At 42.8% G+C, this 20,526-nt stretch overlaps 1 protein-coding gene across 1 annotated transcript in view; it reads left to right on the top strand.

The window, feature by feature from the left end:
• The window catches only part of daglb (diacylglycerol lipase, beta), a gene marked incomplete at both ends in the record, with an annotated part of 92,019 nt that overhangs the window by 38,251 nt on the left and 33,242 nt on the right, over nucleotides 1–20,526 (top strand). Inside the window, 2 exon segments of the mRNA XM_037690691.1 lie at nucleotides 19,914–19,991; nucleotides 20,081–20,161. Coding sequence (XP_037546619.1) covers nucleotides 19,914–19,991; nucleotides 20,081–20,161 — 159 coding nt within the window.

The raw sequence follows: 20,526 nt of genomic DNA, 5'->3' as shown, positions 1-20,526 counted from the left end.
TACACTTTTATTGAATCTTGTGTCGTTTTGGTTCTCGTTATCATCTGGGTACCTTGAGTCATAACACCTTGACCTTGACTCCCACACTGTCTTTAATATCAAAGCCTCTGTCAGCTAACACAATGTCCCCCGGTAATAATCTGGAGAGAAGGCCACAGCTTCTGTTATGAGCTTATTTGATGCACATCCATCCCTTGGAAAGAAAAGAAAGACACAGGTATTAGACAGAGTTTTATGTGACATCTTAAAAAGATGGCAAAGATGCTGAACAGGATGCATTAGTGTTTGCAGAACCATTTGAAATTGTGAGGGTTTTTTATGCTGGCAGAAAATGCCTAAGTGTTAAAAAATCGAACAATTTTCAGTCAGGTCATCTGGACAGTTTCTTTTTTTGTATTGAAACGTTTCACCTTCGATCAGGAAGGCTTCATCAGTCAAAACACACAACAAAAAACTGATTCTTCCCCCAACAGCTTACTCCAAAGTGGAACAAGTGTTAAACAATGATAACAAGATGGCAAAGCAAGGAAGTCCTGTATAATATTTAATATTTTTTTTAATTCTTTGTCCATCTGTTTTTTTTTTTTTAATTCAGCTCTGACCTGATCTCCCAGTTCTTCTGTAACAGATGGTTTATTTCTGCTCTTTTTTGTTCACACATTGTATTTGTACTTTTTTGCTGCTGGTTCATGTTCCTCCTCTCCATCATCCGCAGCTTCACTGAGCTCCTCTCCTGGAGTTTCTTCCACTTCATCTGAAGGTTTGTGTTGAAGAGGACATATCAGAACACACATCAGTATTACTACAGTATAAGTGACAACACTAGAAACTTTAAACAGTTTATTTCACAATAACACAGATGTCCACTCTGTCTAAACTTGGACTAAGTTACATACAAAATATAAACCTGACCTAAACCAGGTTGACCCACTTCTTTGAACTAAACATGAACTAAACATGTGTAGTGATGTCGGGACAGCTTTGCTGCGGACATACTACTAATTAATTATTCTTAAAGCTAGTTCAAGCACAAAGAATATTAATTGTTTAATTAACAATGGATTCTTTCTTTTTCGAGTTAAATTTCTTCCATGTGACCAAGTTAACTTGAGAGTGGAGTTTTAATGAGTGACATGAGACGCCATTTTATCTTTGACCCATCAGAATAAATGCGGTCATTTATTTAACAGAATCAAAATTTAACATCAAAACATGTACACTGGGACTTCCGGTTATGGCGGCCACGTAGGAGGACGCATTAAACCTCGCTCCGTTGTTGCTGTTTGAAAATGGACAAGAAATTACTGCTCACGTAAAATTTATGCGAGGAAAAGGGACACTTTAAGGTATAATGCCTAACCCGAGTAAAACAACTAAAGGAAAAAGTGAGGCATCTAAACAAACAAAGTTGTCCGACTACAACCTCCGTGGAGAAGCTAATAAAGCTAACAAAAGCATGGCTACGCAAGAAGGAGGAAATGAGTCAGAAAAAAGTAAGTCTGATCAAATACTGGCCGCGCTGGAATCATTAAGAAACGAGTTTTCTTCTAAACTTGATAATGTGGTGGTGACGTTGCAAGATATGAAGAAGGAGATGAAAGATTATACTGAACGTATGTCCCGAGCAGAGGAGCGCATAGCCACCGCGGAGGACGAGGTGGCTAATCTGAAAGCTAAAGTGGGCGCCTTGCAGGCTAAAAACAAAACAATGGAAGACAAACTCATGGACTTGGAAACAAGGTCCCGATTGAATAACTTAAGGCTCGTGAATTTACCAGAAGGTGCTGAGGGACCAGATGTGTGTGCTTTTTTGGAGAAGTGGATACCTGAAGCTTTGGGGAATGAAGCGCAGCAGCTTTCAGTGAGTTTAGAAAGAGCTCACAGAATTGGTCCGAGAGGCGGCGGCGACTCGCGTCCGAGAGCGCTGATAATGAAGTTCCTCAACTACCGAGAAAGACAGGCTGTCATCCGAGCTGCACGGGATAGAAAAGATGTATACTACAAGGACCAGCGGGTTCGCTTCTACCCTGATTTGGCCGCGGAGATGCATCAGCTGAGGAAAAAGTTTGACCCGATCCGGGAGGAGCTGCGTAAACTGGGCATTCGAAACGGAGTGACTCACCCTGCAACGCTTCTGGTGACTTATAAAAACAAAACACTGACCTTTAAAACACCTGCAGACGCGAAGGAGTTTCTCAAGACAATCCAAGAAGGCTCAGATCACGCAGAATGATTAAAGAATGATGCCTAAGATGGTATGTAAAGTAATGACTGTCGAGAGGTAAAAAATTGAAAATATCTATGTAACATTTGTTTGTCTGTTTTTACTCTCTCAGGCGGTACATCTAAGTTGATTTAGTATATATTTTTGTTTCTAATTAGGTTACATATCTAAGTTCCTAAGTGTAATAATAACTATTTAAATGAGAAGTTGTCCCTAATATGATATTCTATATCAGTGGGCAAGGTTCAAAAATTGCTGTTAACAGTAACAGTGGTATTTATATTTTTTGTAGATTAAGCTAGGAGAGTGGTTCTACTGATCCTCACTAGGTGTGGATTGGTTTTTGGCAATAACGGAAGACACAATGATCGTGGGAGGGACTCCCCCAACATGGGGAAGGGAATTAGAAGGGAGGGAAGGGTTGTGTTTTGTGTGTTGTTGGATGTATGTTCTAACATCCAGTTTTGTTGTGCCTCATTTTTTTTATAATACAGAGCAACCTACTACTTATGTTGTAACATGCCTCAAAGCGTAAAATTTAATTTTATTTCATGGAACTGCAGGGGTCTGCAACGCCTCCAAAAAGTCAAACAAGTCATGAACAGATTAAAAGAAATGGACTCTAAAATTGTGTTTCTTCAGGAGACTCATCTTCTTGATGAGGACAATTTAAAGGTGAGGAGGAGATGGAGGGGTAATGTATATACAGCACCATTTACATCCCAGTCTAGAGGAGTGATGACTCTAATACATGAATCAGTCCCACTACAAATTAAAAACATTATAAAGGACAAAAGGGGAAGATATCTAATACTTCAAGGCTCCCTCATGTCGGAAACTTTAATTTTGACTAATATTTATGGCCCTAATGTAGATGACAGTAATTTTTATAATGATCTGCTTCTCACCCTCTCAACTCTTAAAGGATCACACTTGATGGGGGGGGACTTTAATTGTACATTAGATCCAAGTAGGGACAGATCAACTGGAATTGATCAGTCACATAATAACTGCAGGGCTGCAATTTACAGATTGATGAAAGAGCTGAAGTTAGTGGATGTGTGGAGAGAGAGAAATTCAGACACTAAAGCTTACTCCTGTTATTCAAGTACTTTCAAAACTTATTCCAGAATAGATTTTTTTTTTATTTCTAAAGAAATACAATTTAGAATTCAAGATTGCTCCTATGACAATATTGTAATTTCAGATCATGCCCCATGTTATTTGGTTTATAAAGAAAATAAATTAAGAAGAGACCCTCCGAGATGGCAGTTTCAACATAAATGGCTACAAGATAAAAACCTGGTGGAATATTTAGGGAAACAAATTGATGAATTTTTTCAAATTAATACTACACAAACAACAGCCTGTATAAAATGGGAAGCATTTAAGGCATTCTTTAGAGGACATATTATTAGTTATACAGGATCTAAAACAAAACAAACTGAAAAAACTAGACTACAATTGGAGGATAAAATAAAAATAATCCAAGCTAAGGTAAATAAGGGAAATGATCCAGAACTAGAAAAAGAATTATTGATCTTGAGAGCAGAATATGATAAATATTCAGCTTCAAGAGCTGCATCAAGTCTTCTGCGACTCAGCCAAACATTTTATGAACAAGGTGATAAAGCAGGCAAGTTGTTGGCATGGCAAATAAAACAATTAGAAACTAAACAGCCAATCACGTCTATTATATCAAAAGGACAAATTTTGCAAGATCCCCAAGAAATAAATGCTACTTTTAAGGACTATTATGAAGAATTGTATAAAGTACAAACGAGTATAAAATTAGATGACATAAATACTTTTTTAAATAATTTAGATATGCCTAAAATTTCAGAAGCAAACAAAGACGATTTAAATTTAGAAATTACAAAAGAAGAATTAGGTCAAGCCATAGATAATATGAAATCTGGAAAAAAAAGCAGGACCGGACGGTCTTCTGATAGATTTATACAAAACTTTTAAAGACAAACTCTTGACCCCACTGTTAGAGATGTTTAAAGAAATTTTCCACACAAACCATCTTCCTCCGTCAATGAATGCTGCCATGATTACTTTTTTGCCGAAGCCAGGTACATCTCCAAATAAATGTGAAAATTTTAGGCCGATTAGTTTACTAAATTCAGATCTGAAAATAATCTCCAAGATGTTAGCACGACGTTTACAAAAGGTTTTACCAAGTACAATTGACCATGATCAAAATGGATTTGTTATGGGGAGGCAAGGCTTTCATAATGTGAGGAGAGTATTAAATATAATTCATTATAACAAAGGCACATCAGACTCAGCTCTCTTATCATTAGACGCTGAAAAGGCGTTCGATAGGGTTCACTGGTCATATCTTTTTCAGGTTCTGGAAAAATTTGACTGTGGAAATAATTTTGTAAAATGGATTAAAATATTATACAATAATCCCTCAGCAGAAATGATAACTAATAGAAATATATCTAAACCAATAAATATCAGAAGGGGCTGCAGACAGGGTTGTCCATTATCTCCTTTGCTGTTCACCCTGGCAATAGAGCCATTTGCTATTGCAGTACGCACACACCCCCATCTTAGTGGAATCACCGTTGGACATACAGAACACAGGATTTCCCTGTTCGCAGATGACGTGATCTTATTCATATCAAAATTAAGCAGATCAATACCAATTATTTTAGAAATAATTAAATTATTTAGTGAGACATCGGGCTATAAAATCAATAAAAACAAGTCTTCTATTCTGTTATTAAATTCAAATGAGAGAGTTAGCCCAACCTCAGATATAACACAATTTAAGATGGTGACGGAATTTAAATATCTGGGAATTCATATTTCCCCAGAACTTAAACAAGTAGTTGAGACCAATTATAAATCCATAATGAACGAAGTTGATAATTCATTTGAAAGATGGATGTCACTGCCAATATCTATGATGGGAAGAATAAATATAATAAAAATGAATGTATTACCAAAGTTGCTTTATATATTTCAGAACATTGCCCTCCCACCTCCTCCTGAATTTTTCTCGCAAATGAGGAGGAAGATGATACATTTCATATGGAACAATAGGAAGTCAAGACTTCGTTTGTCCCTGCTATACCTTCCTTATGATCGTGGAGGATTGAAGTGTCCAAATTTTCATCTATACTATTGTGCTGTGCAGTTGAGGTCTATGATGTTTTATTACACTAATCATTCTCCACATTGGACTGATATGGAAACTCATGGATTAAAATTGACCCTCCCCTCATACTTATATTCAAATTCAATAACTAAACTGCTAAAACAGACTGAGAACCCATTTCTTAAAAATATGATAAGGGTATGGAGAGACGTAAAGAAACTTTTAAATGAACCAATTTGTTTATCTCAGTTTAGTCCAGTGTGGGGTAATCAATTATTTATACCAGGTAGAGCCGATGCAACTTTTAAACTGTGGAAAGATAAAGGACTCCAAACAATTCATAATTTTTATTTACCAGACTCAGACATACTGATGAGCTTTCAGGATCTACAAAATAAGTTTTACTTAGATAAGAAACACTTTTTTAAATATCTTCAACTCAGAAACTTCATAAAAATGAGTCAAAATAATGAGCTGACGAAGCCTGCCAAATCAACTTTAGAAAAAATGTTGACAAAAGACAGTTTGAAAAAAGGTAATATATCTGAGTTTTACCATTCATTAATGTTGCATGTTTGTGAAGGATCTCACGACAGACTTAAGGCTTGGAAGAACGATTTATTGTTAGAGTTATCTGAGGAAGATTGGCAAGCAGCATGTACTCTGGCTCACACTAGCTCTATCAATACAGGTCTTAAAATGATCCAATTCAAATGGTTAATGCGGGTTTACATAACACCAGTAGATCTTAACAGGTTTAACAGGGAGATACCTGATGTATGTTCAAAATGTACAGAAGACAAAGGGACTCTGGCTCACTGTATGTGGTACTGTAGAAAAATTATGTTGTTTTGGAAAGAGATAAAGGATATAATTGAGGAAATCATCTCCAAACCAATAATACTGGATCCCAAGCTGTTTTTATTTGGACTGTACCCAGAAAAACATCATTACACTAAAAATGAACGGATATTTATTAACTTGAGTTTGCTTAATGGGAAAAGATGTATATCGTTGTTTTGGAAAAAGACTCATGGACCGACTGCCAACCAATGGATCCGACAGATGTTATCTGCTCTACCTCTGGAAAAGATTTCATATGTATTAAAGGGAAAACAGGACTTGTTTGAGTGTGTCTGGAACCCCTTCATTAGGTATGTTAAGGACTTAAACATGTCAGAAGATAGTACAAGCGAATGAAAGAGGTGTGCACTGCAGTTTCTAAATTAAACAAATTCTCTTAAGATATACGTGTATACATTGTTGTATTGACACCTTGATATGGAGAAGATATATGGAGTTTGAAATAGGTTGCAATATGATCAGAATCTTGTGAGGGGCACTTTGTTTTTTGTTTGTTTTGTTTTGGCTTTTAGTATTTTGGTTTGAATACATTGCTGTATTATTTTTGTAGAATGTTAGAGTTGTGTGTGTTAAACCTGATAAAATTCAATAAAGATATTTTGGCAAAAAAAAAACATGTACACTTGATTGGCTGATCTGTTTTTGAGTAATAAACTTAGCAAGATTTACTAAACAAGACAACAGAAGATTACTGAGGGAGAATGATTCATTTCTGAAGGCACCTAGCTTAATTTACTGGCAAATAGAAGTTTAAAGAGAAGGAGTAAAGAAGTTTAAAGATTTAAAGAGGAGGTTTAGATGGATGAAGGAAGATGTGTTGACCCGGAATGGCACACTTCCTCCGACTCCAGCTCAGCCCTCGGTACACTAAGCGTGTGACGACTCGTTACCTTAGCACAAGATAAATCAGCTCCGGTACAGAGGTCCATTTCACGCTTCTTTCAGCGTCTCCGGTCAGAGCGGCTGGGGATCGTCAGAAGTCGTGACGAAGTACTCCGTTCAACAGAATAAGCTTCCTTAGAAGTTGAGAGCATTTAATGCTCAGGGTGAGTTCACAGCGAGACAGCTGCGACTCCGCTGAAATGGAGGGACCCTTGGCACATGGTCCAATCCATCAGCTCGCCGTAAGACTGAGTCTTCCAGTAAGACTCCCAAGACTTAAAGTTCCAGGAAGACTCCAGTAAGACTGAATCTTCCAGTAAGGCTGAAAGTTCCAGGAAGACTGAATAGTTCCAAGAATTGTTGACTTTTAAAGGGTATCCACTTCCTGTTACGTGGTACTTCCTGATTGGTTAGCACAACCAGCAGGGGTGGTGTTTTAGTGATGTCAGAGGGTTATTAGAAGTCAACAGACAGCAGAAATGTTTTTTAGAACGGTTAGTACAGACAGGAAAATATTTTGAAGAAATGACAGACTTTGCAGGTGCCAGTTCCTTATTTACTGTCTGAGAGTTTTAAAAACAAGGCACTTCGTTCTCATAACTTGTTCTCTGACATTTGACCGACCGATTAAAATGCACACTTACTTCATAAATAGACATTTAACTTTTATGATCTAAGTCTAATGAGGTTTAAAAATCATTAATACTGTTTCACAGTTGATTTAAATGAGTGGTTTACTTCAACATTAGAAATGGTATGAACTAAACACACTTTTGATTATCAAGATATTGTAAAATAGTAATGATAATATAAAAAAGAAAAGTGTTCTTTCAATTGATTAACTCAGGATACAATTAAATAGTCTCTTGATGAGATAATTTGTATTTCTGGATTCAAATCAATGAAATAACAGTTCCTGTCCCCTGAAGGTCCTCAGAGACAGATTGATGCCGGAGGTCTAGTTCACTACACATGAGTACACCTGGACAAAATCATGGCAGAAATTTTTGGCACAACACCAACAAACTGAATTTACACACTCAGCAGAATGGAAATGTTTGGAACAAATTGGCAGATATTTTGGGATGCTGGAGAAGATTGTATCAAGACGTCTCACTGCTGATATCCAGGCCATTCATCTCCTTTTTGTTTGGTCCCTTGCGTTGTTTCCAGACAAGAAAACAATGAAATGAAAGTCCGTTTTCGATCTTTTTACTTTTCCGGTCGTGAGACCGGACATTACATCCAATAACGCAACAAGTTTGGACAGGGCCAGATTAACACTTCGCTGTACCCTGGGCAACAATCTTCAAGGGCCCCATCATCACGACCCCAGAATCACCATAATCTGGCAAAATACAGAATAAATTACCATAATATACAGTAAATATACTTAAAATTATAACTATCAAGTGTATTTTTATTTATAAAACTCCAAATGCTCATTGACACAAATCATACCATACCATACCATATCACTTTATTTATAAAACACTTAAAACAGCGACAAGGCCAACCAAAGTGCTGTACAGACAAAACAACAGGTAACACACCAAGCAAAATACAAAATGAGGTAAATCAGAATATAGACATAAAAATGATGCAGATAATGACGACAAACCAGTGTGGAGCATACAGGATCAAAACACAGATCATCTGGTGTTGAAAGCTACTGAATAGTAGTGAGTTTTTAAACGGGACTTGAAAACCGAGAGGGAGGGGGGCCGCCTGTCTGACAAGCAGAGGTAACTCGTTCCAGAGTCTTAGTCCTGCTACAGAGAAGGCCCTGTCACCTCTGCACTTAAGACGAGATCCTGGAACTGTGAGGAGCAACTGGTGACCTCAGGGAACGCGGTGGGACATACGGTTGTAGCAGATTAGAGAGATTGGGGGGGGGGGGGCCAACACTGTTCAGTGATTTGTAGACATACATGAGTATTTTGAACTGGATTCGAAAGTGAACCGGTAACCAGTGCAGTGAGGCCAAAACTGGTGTAATGTGCTCTCTTTTGCCTGTACTGGTTAAAAATTGGGCTGCTGCATTCTGGACCAGTTGTAGTCGTGCAATGGAGGTCTGACTGATACCAAACAGGAGTGAATTGCAGTAATCAAGCCTAGATGTAATGAATGCATGTATTACTGTCTCCAGGTTCTTTTTGGACAATATGGGCTTCAGTTTAGACAGCCGCCTCAGTTGGAAGAAGCATGATTTAACAATCATGTTTACATGATTGCTAAGTTTCAGGGAAGGGTCCATTATCACGCCCAGATTAGTGACTCTTTGTTTTTTGACAGGGTTAGAGTGGAGAGGTCGATACAGTGGTTTGTGATCTTGTCGTTGGGAGGGATCAACATGACTTCAGACTTCTTTTCATTGAAACTCAAGAAATTTAAAGCCATCCAGTCCCTGATGTCAGCCAGGCAGTTGAGCAGTGGTTGAATAGAGCATGTACCATTGTGTCTTAGGGGGAAGTAAATTTGACAGTCATCGGCATAGAAGTGGAAGGGCATGTTGTGTTTCCGGAAAATAGCACCAAGCGGCAGCAGGTATAAAGAGAATAGGATGGGACCCAGGATGGACCCCTGCGGAACCCCCCATTTAAGCTCTGCCTCTGCTGAACTAAAATCCTTGATGGAGACACAAAAGGATCTGTCAGCGAGGTAAGATCTGAACCAATTGAGGGCTGATCCTGTGATGCCCACCCACTGCTCTAACCTAGCAGTTAGGATCTCATGGTCGATGGTGTCAAAGGCGGCTGTGAGGTCCAACAGGTCGAGCAGCACAGAATCATCGGTATCTGTGAATCTGAAGATGTCGTTAAAGACCTTCAGCAGGGCAGTTTCAGTGCTGCGAAGAGATTTAAAGCCAGATTGGAAAAGCTCTAAGATGGTGTGATTTTCCAGGAAGCACTTCAACTGGGACTCGACTATTTTCTCCAGTAGTTTAGAAACAATTGGGAGTTTGGAGACAGGCCGGTAGTTGGAAACGACTGAGGGGTCAAGGTTTGGTTTTTTCAGGAGAGGCTGGACGGCAGCATGCTTAAAGGATTTTGGCACCATGCCAGTGGATAAACTGCTGTTTACTATATCAAGAATGGACAGACCTAGAGTTGGAAAAACCTCCTTTAGTAGTCGAGGGGGGACCACATCAAAGGGGGAGCCAGAAGGTTTCAAGCTGCACATGACTTGCTCTAGAGAAGATAGAGTGATGGGTTCAAAATGGTCAAAAGGAGCTACAGATTGAGGTGGGATGGATGGTTCATGAGTTGGAGGGGAAATGAGAGCCCGGGTGGTCGCAATTTTTTCCAAAAAGAAATGTAAGAAGTTGTCACAAAGCTCAGTCGAGGCTTCCAGAGGTGATGGTTCAGTGAGTTGGAGAACAGAGTTTAGGGTGGAGAAGAGGACACGTGGGTTGTGAGAGTTTGAGGTAATTATATCAGAGAAGAATTTTGATTTATCAGCTTTCACTGCTTTCTGATAACAGCGCCAACTCTCTTTAAGTATTTGAAAAGAGACCTGCAACCTGTCTTTCCTCCACTTTCGCTCCGCCCTCCTACATTGCTGCCTAACGGCCTTGGTGACATCACTCAGCCAAGGTTCTGCTCTCAATTTTGATTTTCTAGTTTTAACAGGTGCAACATGATCCAGAGTCTTTAAGCAGACAGAGCTGAACTGGGATGTCAGCTCCTCAGTGGTGGTGAGAAACACTGGGGGCTGAATTATCATTTCAGAGTTATAAACATCTGTGAAACGTGTGGCAGTGAAGTGGTTAATTGCCCGGGTGCTACGTGCACGAACGCACGGCTTAGGAGTTAGTCAATCATCAACACTGAATTAAGTTGAACGCACGTTGAACACCACATGACACCATATGTGTACTTGTTTAGTAATGTGTTGGCCACTGGTGTCAGAAGCATTTATAATGTGTGTGGGGGGGACACACTGATGGGGGGGTCTGGGGGTTCTCCCCCAGAAATTTTTGAATAAAGTAGATGCCATTTCCTGTATCCAGGTGTATTTTACTGGTTGTTTAACATCTAGTTTTGTAAGGGTCCCACTGCCTGCAGCCTGCCTTGCTGATGGCCGCTGATTACCAACACCTGGCGGCCATCAGCCTGATGAGCCTCTCCATCTACAAAAGGCTGCAGCCCAGTGTGACTCATCGCTGGAGCATATCACTTCTCATGGTATAGTACTGTTGAGCTAGATATGTCTAGGTGAAAATAATTTGTTTACCTGTGTTCTCTTTTCCAGTTTCCTGGTTCCTCGTGCTTTTGGATTCTCCTCGTGACCTGACCTGGATCCCTCGGCCTGTCAGGTATTCCTCGTGCCATTTTTGCCTCCAGTTGCCAGCCTTCCTTGTTCCCTTGGACCCTCGTTGGATTCCCCTCTGCTACTCTCTCCCTGGACTGAAGGACCAGCTCCCCTCCTTCGGGTTTGGATTGTAAGGACAAGAACCTCCTTCAGACAACCACCTAGGTCTTCCCCTTGGACCAACACTAACCTGTCGTCCCTCTTTCCAGGAGTGCTGAGTTCCAGCGTGTGAAACATTCACTGTACATAATAAACACTGTTCTTTTGTATTTCCCCTGTGTCTGCCTCGTTCTGGGTCTCATACTATCTGGGTTCCCCGCGTAATCCTAACAGAAATGCTCCAGCCAAAAAAGACCCAGAATGAGACCAAGAGCGAGCAGACAACCCCCGGTTCCACGGAGGAACGGATTGACGGGATGGACAAGGTTCTTCATCAAGTGCTGACTCACCAAACCACGGTCCAGTCCAACCTTCAGGAGCTCGGAGGTATGATTTATTCCATTAAACGTCAACTGCAAGCTTCTGCCTCCTCAGCTCCAGTCGTTCCACCAGCCCCCGTGGCTCCTGGTCCCACTCCTCCTGTTCAACAAATATTCATTAAACCTTCTGAGTTCTTCATTGGAGACCCTGACCAATGTGGCGGCTTCTTGCTGCAGTGCAGACTCGCCTTCGAGGGGGCTCCCTCCCAGTTCTCCTCGGACGCGGCCAAGATCACCTTTTTTCGTAAGCCAACTCAAAGGTAACGCTCTCCGGTGGGCTCACTCGTTTCTTCTGAGCCATGATAATCCCCCTGCTTCCTATGAACTATTTCTACGTGAGTTTCGTAGGATTTTTGATCGCCCCCTGCAGACGTCAAACGCCGCCAAGCGTTTACTGAATTTACGACAGGGCCGTCGTAACGCCTCGGAGTTCGCCCTGGAGTTTTGGATCCTTGCTGCCCAAACAGGATGGGACGAGCCCGCCCTCCAAGGTATTTTCTTAAACGCACTACCTGATTTTCTCAAAGACCAGATGGCCACGCGAGACGAGCCCGAGACTTTCGACAAGTTAATAGACCTTGCCATCTCCATCGATGACCGTTTCCGGGAAAGGAGGAGAGAGGCAAACTACAACTCCCATCGACCCTCGACTTCCGGGTTTCCGACTTCTCCAGGTGAGCCCAAGTCTGCACCTTTGTACTACGTTTCCCAGAATCCTCCCACTTCCGGGTTCACGACCCCTCGCCATGAGTCCGCTTCACCCAAGCAGTTCCCCTTGAACTACAACTCCCAGTCTTCCATGCTTCCTGGTTTCAACCAATCATCTTCCTTTCCTCCACGGGATCGCTCCCCCGAGCCCATGCAGGTGGGGCACGCACGGCTGACTCCTGCAGAGAGACAGCGGCGTGTATCTCCCCGTCTCTGCATCTATTGTGGTAACCCCGGTCATTTTCTGCCCCACTGCCCGTTTCGAAGAAAACGAGAGCTTCCACCAGTAAAGCGGGAGTTACTGGTGGGAACTTCTGCGTTAACCTCCCCATTCAAACTATTACTTCCCATGGTCATTCAGACACCTGACCATCGCTTTTCGTTTTCTGCTCTCATCGACTCGGGTGCTGAACAAAACTTGATCAGCACCGATTTAGTTAAAGAACATTCTTTGCCCACTCGCGAGATTCCTCCGATTTCTGTCGCCGGCTTAACCGGAGACACTTTGACTCGTATAAACCTTAAGACTACCGATTTGTATGTCATAATCTCAGGAAATCATCACGAAATGACCGATTTCTTCGTGTTTAATTCCCGTACGCCCCAAATAATTTTAGGTTTCCCCTGGCTCCGAAACCATAACCCAGTTATTAATTGGGAGCGCGGCTGCGTTGACAAATGGAGCGACAAGTGTCTCAGTAACTGTCTTCGCTCCGCCATTAAAGAGTTCCCTCGGAACGCGCCTCCTCTAGAGGAGATCGACCTCACCTCTGTTCCTGCTGAATACCGCGACCTGGCGGCCGTCTTTAGCAAGCAACGCGCCTTGTCTCTTCCTCCTCATTGTCCCTATGACTGCTCGATTGACTTATTACCTGGCGCCCCCTTGCCGTCAAGTAGACTTTATGATCTTTCTGGTCCCGAAAGGGAGTCTATGTCCAATTACATTAATGAATCCCTTGCCTCTGGTATTATTAGACCCTCGACCTCCCCTTTGGGAGCCGGTTTCTTTTTCGTTTCTAAAAAGGATAAAACTCTCAGGCCATGTATTGATTACCGCGGCTTAAACAACATAACTGTTAAAAATAAGTATCTGCTCCCCCTCATTGACTCACTGCAGGAACAGTTACAGTCGGCTTCTTGTTTCACTAAACTCGACTTAAGAAATGCTTACCACCTCGTACGTATTAAGGAGGGCGACGAGTGGAAAACAGCTTTTCGCACTCCTTTGGGTCATTTTGAATATTTAGTTATGCCTTTTGGGTTGACCAATACCCCCGCAGTTTTTCAGACGCTCATCAATGACGTCCTGCGCGACCTTATTGGTAATTTTGTTTTCGTCTACCTCGATGACATCCTTATCTTTTCTCGCGACCCCTCTCAGCACACGGCTCACGTCCGCACGGTTCTTCAGCGGCTGCTGGAGAATCGGTTATTCATTAAGGCGGAGAAGTGTGAGTTTAATACCTCCACCATCTCATTCTTAGGTTTTATTTTTGAGGGCGGACGTTGTCGAACCGACCCCGAGAAGACCAGGGCGGTAGTCGACTGGCCGACCCCCCGAGTCCAGGAAACGGTTACAACGTTTCCTGGGCTTCGCAAATTTCTACAGGCGATTTATAAAGAATTATAGTCGTGTCGCCGCCCCCCTGTCTCAGCTCACTTCCACCGCCCGAGCCTTTCACTGGACCACAGAGGCCGAGGCCGCCTTCAAGAAACTCAAGTCTCTCTTTTCCTCCGTGCCCATCCTCTGCCACCCAGACCCTACGCACCAGTTCATTCTGGAGGTGGACGCCTCCGACACTGGGGTAGGGGCGGTCCTTTCCCAGCGATCACCTTTGGACAATAAGGTTCATCCCTGCGCCTTCTTTTCTCGACGTCTCTCCCAACCGGAGCGCAATTACGACGTGGGCAACCGCGAGCTGTTGGCATTCAAGCTCGCATTAGAGGAATGGCGGCACTGGTTGGAAGGCACTGAGACCCCTTTTTTGATTTGGACGGACCATAAGAACTTGACCTATCTTAGGAACGCCAAGCGTCTGACCCCCCGTCAGGCCCGTTGGTCGCTTTTCTTTAATCGTTTCAATTTCGTCCTAACTTTTCGCCCAGGCTCAAAGAACGTTAAGCCTGATGCCCTGTCCAGGCAGTTTGCCCCTCCTGACTCGCCTGAGGTCTCTAATAACATTGTTCCTCCCACCTGTATTGTCGGCTCCCTCTCCTGGCCCATCACCGCTACCGTTCAGGAGGCCCTTCTCTCCGAACCCGATCCTGGTGGTGGTCCCCCCGGTACCCTCTTTGTTCCTTCCAGCGTGCGGTCCGACGTGCTCCAGTGGCTCCACTCGAACAATCTTTCCTGCCACCCTGGAGTCAACCGCATGCTCGCCCTCACAAAAACTCATTTCTGGTGGTCCTCCATGTCCAGAGACATCAAGAACTTTGTTTCGGCCTGTCCCGTCTGCGCCAGAAACAAGTCTGGTACACAACCTCCGGCTGGCCCTCTGCTTCCCCTCCTGACCTCTAGTCGCCCTTGGTCCCACATCGCCCTCGATTTTGTGACCGGTCTTCCCCCATCTGACGGCAACACCACCATCCTCACGGTTGTTGACCGTTTTTCCAAGGCCGCTCACTTTGTCCCCCTCCCTAAGCTCCCCTCTGCCCTTGAAACCGCTCACCTTCTCACCCTCCATGTTTTCAGGCTCCATGGGATTCCTTCGGATATCGTCTTCGACCGAGGCCCGCAGTTCATCTCCCAGGTCTGGCACTCCTTTTGCAAGTCGCTCGGGGCGTCCGTTAGCCTTACCTCCGGCTATCATCCTCAGGCTAACGGACAAGCTGAGCGCTACAATCAGGAGTTGGAGTCCACCCTGCGTTGCCTGGTCGAGTCCAATCCGTCATCCTGGAGCCAACACTTGGTTTGGGTGGAATACGCCCACAACTCTCTCCGTTCCTCTGCCACTGGTATGTCTCCCTTCGAAGCTTCCCTCGGTTACCTCCCTCCTCTTTTTCCCAGCTCTGAGTCCGACTGCTCGGTCCCATCCGTGCAGCACCACTTTCGGCGGTGTCGTCGCATCTGGCGCCAGGCCAAGGTGGCCCTCCTTAGGACCGCAGCCCAGGCTAAATGGTTCGCTGACCGCCACCGTTCAGAGACACCCGCCTACCAGGTCGGCCAGCAGGTTTGGTTGTCCACCAGGGACATTAAACTGCGGGACACCCCCCGTAAACTGGCCCCCCGCTTCATTGGTCCCTTCCCCATTACCCGCATCATTAATCCCTATGCGGTCCGCCTCCAACTCCCCAGGGCCATGAGGATTCACCCGACCTTTCATGTGTCCCAGGTGAAGCCCGTTTCCCTCAGTCCCTTGTGTCCCCCTTCTGACCTCCCTCCGCCGCCCCGCCTGATCGACAACCACCCTGCGTTCACCGTCCGATCCATCCTGGACGTGCGACACAGGGGTAGGGGTTTCCAGTACCTGGTCGATTGGGAGGGGTACGGTCCTGAGGAGAGGTCATGGATCCCCAGGTCTTTCATCCTCGACCCCAGCCTCATCTCCAGGTTTTTCAGAGACCACCCCGAGAAGCGCCTCAGGTCGCTTGGAGGCGATTCTTGAGGGGGGGTACTGTAAGGGTCCCACTGCCTGCAGCCTGCCTTGCTGATGGCCGCTGATTACCAACACCTGGCGGCCATCAGCCTGATGAGCCTCTCCATCTACAAAAGGCTGCAGCCCAGTGTGACTCATCGCTGGAGCATATCACCTCTCATGGTATAGTACTGTTGAGCTAGATATGTCTAGGTGAAAATAATTTGTTCACCTGTGTTCTCTTTTCCAGTTTCCTGGTTCCTTGTGTTTTTGGATTCTCCTCGTGACCTGACCTGGATCCCTCGGCCTGTCAGGTATTCCTCGTGCCATTTTTGCCTCCAGTTGCCAGCCTTCCTCGTTCCCTTGGACCCTCGTTGGATTCCCCTCTGCTACTCTCTCCCTGGACTGAAGGACCAGCTCCCCTCCTTCGGGTTTGGACTGTAAGGACAAGAACCTCCTTCAGACAACCACTCAGGTCTTCCCCTTGGACCAACACTAACCTGTCGTCCCTCTTTCCAGGAGTGCAGAGTTCCAGCGTGTGAAACATTCACTGTACATAATAAACACTGTTCTTTTGTATTTCCCTTGTGTCTGCCTCGTTCTGGGTCTCATACTATCTGGGTTCCCCGTGTAATCCTAACAAGTTTTACCTACAAAGCAAACACTTGAAACGCCTTGGGATTCTCCTGGAGGAGCTGGTCCAAGTAGCTGGGGAGAGGGAAGTCTGGACCTCCCCACTTAGGCTGCTACTCCTGTGGATGGATGGAAGTAAACACTTGATACAGTAACTGTTTTAGAGCTAATGGCACAACAAGAAGTAACCTGACCAACAGCTGATTCAATTAATTAAAAATATTATATATTCAAAGGTGATGATTTGATGCCTAAATTAAAATTAAATATCTGTAACTTAGTTGACTTCAAATGAAATAAAATTATCAATGAATGTTTGTGACAAAGGATTTACTGATTATAACAAAGATTCCTTCAAGAAACATCCCAGTATAAATCATAAAACCAGAATGATTTCTGCTCATTCTAAATTTGTCAAATGGGCTATATCTCCTAAAGTGAAGGAGAATCGTTTTAAAATGATAAATAAGACATATCCTGTAGCCATGTTTCTGCAAAGAATACTTAAATTTGATGTTGATTTGTGCCTTTTGTAAATCAGAAGATGAATCCCTCGAGCAAGTTTTTTTTTATGTCAGTACAAAGTGTTTGGTCAGACATCAGTAACAGGATTAATCTCAAACTTAAAATTCCTTCTTTTCATGCTGATATCATTTTACTTTATGTGGATAACTTAAGCTCAGCTTTCTCTGATGCCATACTATAGCAAAGTACCACATTCACCACTGTAGTATGAGGAGAGATAATAAGTCCTCCTTCCTGTTTGATGAACGATTTTAAGTCAAACTGTTCTTCATTAAGTACATTAAAAATCTGCAAAACTGCTAAAATCATCTCACAACAGATACAAACTTATTGTTTTAATTAAAACAATGTTTCTCAAGAAAAAAAAACCTGATGAGCTTGTCAGCAGGTAAGGGGCGTTTACTTTCAGGACAAATTGAGGTTGTCGATTGATCAGTTACTGACACGCCTTCTGAGTTGATTGACAGGTCACGCCGTCGAGGATCCTATTGAAAAAACAAAAAACCGAGAGCTGCAGCAGCCGCACTGGGAGGAGGCGGGGCTGCCCAAATGCAGCGCAGAGCTCCAAGTAAAGCAGGAGATAACCAGATATTTTGCTTGTGCCCTCACTGCCCTGGGCCCCTTAGAGATCATGGGCCCCTGGGCAGTTGCCCATATGGTTAATCCGGCCTTGAGTTCGGACCATTGCTAAATTGTTTTAACCTACGTAGATTAAAAAAACAATCAGCGAGAAATCTTTATTTTCGAGGACAGTAAAGATTGTGTAGGGCTGGGCCATATCATATCGTTCACGATAATACCCGTAAAAAAACGCTTGCCCGGGAAAATAAATGATATCATGACATGCAAATCTCATGACATAAGTACGTCAGTGTTTGCTCCACACCGTTAACGGAACCGAGCGCGCCAAACTACTGAACCGAATTGCGCATTCCCCCATCCACCTGTTGGTACTGGCATAACACTAATTAGCTGCGCGCAATACTAGCTAGCTAAAATGCTAAAAAAAACAACGCGTGGCTCAGCTGCGTTTCTCCATCCAGCTCTAAACTACGAGTACACAGTGACAGCTCAACTGCCCCCCCCACCACCACCAGCGCAGCTCGGCTTTTTTCTCTCCCCCAAACCCCCTCTAGGCTGCCGGTACGGGCGCAGCTCGGCTGGGTCTCCCCCCGCTCTAAACTACCAGTACAAATACACGCAGGTCAGCTGTGTCTCTTGAGTTCCACAGTCCATGGACCAAGAACAGAGTCAGGTGATAAAAGACAGCGCATCAGAGAAATGAATCATTCCTGAAGGAACAGAGGAAGCTGAAACACCACAAGCTTTAGGGTCAGCTGATCACCTTGTTACAAGCTCTGGAAAATATAGCTCTTTAAAGGCAACATATATTTTGTTGTATGTTACATTTATACTCAACAGATCTTCAGCTTCATTTTATTTCGTTTATTTGGGAAACTGCACCTGCACTTTAGTTTTTGTGGTAGATTTTGTTGATCTATATTTTGTGCAGACTTTTTCAATCTATCATTTTTATTTTTTGTTTTTATACTTTGAGACTGAATACTTTATTAAATAAAGTCATTTCAGTAAAATTTACCCTTGTTTTTGTTTGTTTGTTTGTTTTTATATACAGTAATACTGCAAAGCAACATGTTAAGTTAATTTTGTCAAATGAATAACTATAATTTCTGGGGGGGTTTTGTGTTATATCACGAAATTTATCATTATCGTCAGAATGCTCTGAAATATCACAATATTATATTTGAGCCGTATTGCCCACCCCTAAGATGGTGATCCTATCCCATCAGCCACCACGCCGCAGACACAGTGACATCACATTCTAAAGCTCTGTACTTAATGTGATTACACATTAGTGTGTCACCCATATAACAAAAAATCGATGTCATTATCTGTATTTTGAGAAATTACCGGTAATAGTGGTGTAAATATTTGTGAAACAATTTTTGTATGACCCACTACAAAATTTTGTAGATAATTTAAATTTAAAAAGATAAATTTTCTTGTAAATAAAATTTTGATTATCACACTTTTTTTCTCCACTTTTGGGGTAGACCAGGCACAGTGAAAGTTAAAAAATACATTTAAAGCCATTATAGTGTCAGATTTGACTCCCAGTGCTCCACAGGCATTTTAAACACAAACATTTCCTCTATTTTTGTACATCTGTTGTACATTTATAGCTCTTGGCTCCTTTCTTGTCTTCGCACTGTTCAGAATCACTTCCTTTTATACTGGATGACTGACTGCTGTGTTAGTGAAAGAACAGATAAATACAGCATCAGATGTACTGTCTGATATCATGTGACTCCATGAGTAAACTTAAAGTCATAGAAGAAATAAAACAATGTGTGTAGGTATGATTGTGAATCATTTTCTCACATAGAAGATGTGAAAGTGAAATATAACCATGTTGATATTTAAACGTTCTCTTTGTTTTTCCATAAGATAAATGAATTTTCATGCTTAATGTGCTTTTTCAGACCACTTCGGTAAAACCTTCACCTGTTAGAGTTTAAAATGAGAGTGATGATGCTCACAATTCATTCTGTGTCGTAATGTGAATCCCGCAGGACGCTCTGACAGATTTGTCTGCCGATTGTGAGAACCTGCTCGTAGAGGGCGTGACTGGAGCCTGCTACGCTCACAAGGTGAGACTCCCTCACTCCTAACCTGTCTCTGTCGAGGCTTCCAGCATGTGTGTGAACGTGTGTGTTTGCTAACAGTGTGTCTCCTGCAGGGCATGTGTCAGGCAGCGAGCTACATCTATAAGAAACTGGTTAATGACGGCATCCTGAACCAGGCGTTCTCTGATGCTCCGGTAAGTTGGGAAACCAGACTCCACAGCAGCAGCAGAGAGGATTGTATTTAGTTTCAGCTCATTTAAATGAAACTCTGATCTTTTTTTCTTTTTTTTTTACATAATCTTGGCTCCAGTTTAATGTTAAAGCATTAATCTGTAGCACATGTGTCAAACTGTAGGCCTGGGGGACAAATGTTGTCCTTGTTAACATCTTATCTGGCCCCCAAGATGATATGTGAAACGTAAAATACTTTTATCAATTGAATTTTTTTAGTAATTTCTGATTATGATGTCAAATGTGCAGCAGGAAACATCAAATTAAACCATCCTGATGCATGCTCAATAATCCAGGTAGAAAAATCTAAAAAAGTTAAATCTGGTCC

This window comes from Nematolebias whitei, chromosome 17 (assembly GCF_014905685.2).
Source record: "Nematolebias whitei isolate Nwh7 chromosome 17, NemWhi1, whole genome shotgun sequence".
NCBI lineage: Eukaryota > Metazoa > Chordata > Actinopteri > Cyprinodontiformes > Rivulidae > Nematolebias > Nematolebias whitei.
This window is presented reverse-complemented; position numbering and strand designations above follow the sequence as displayed.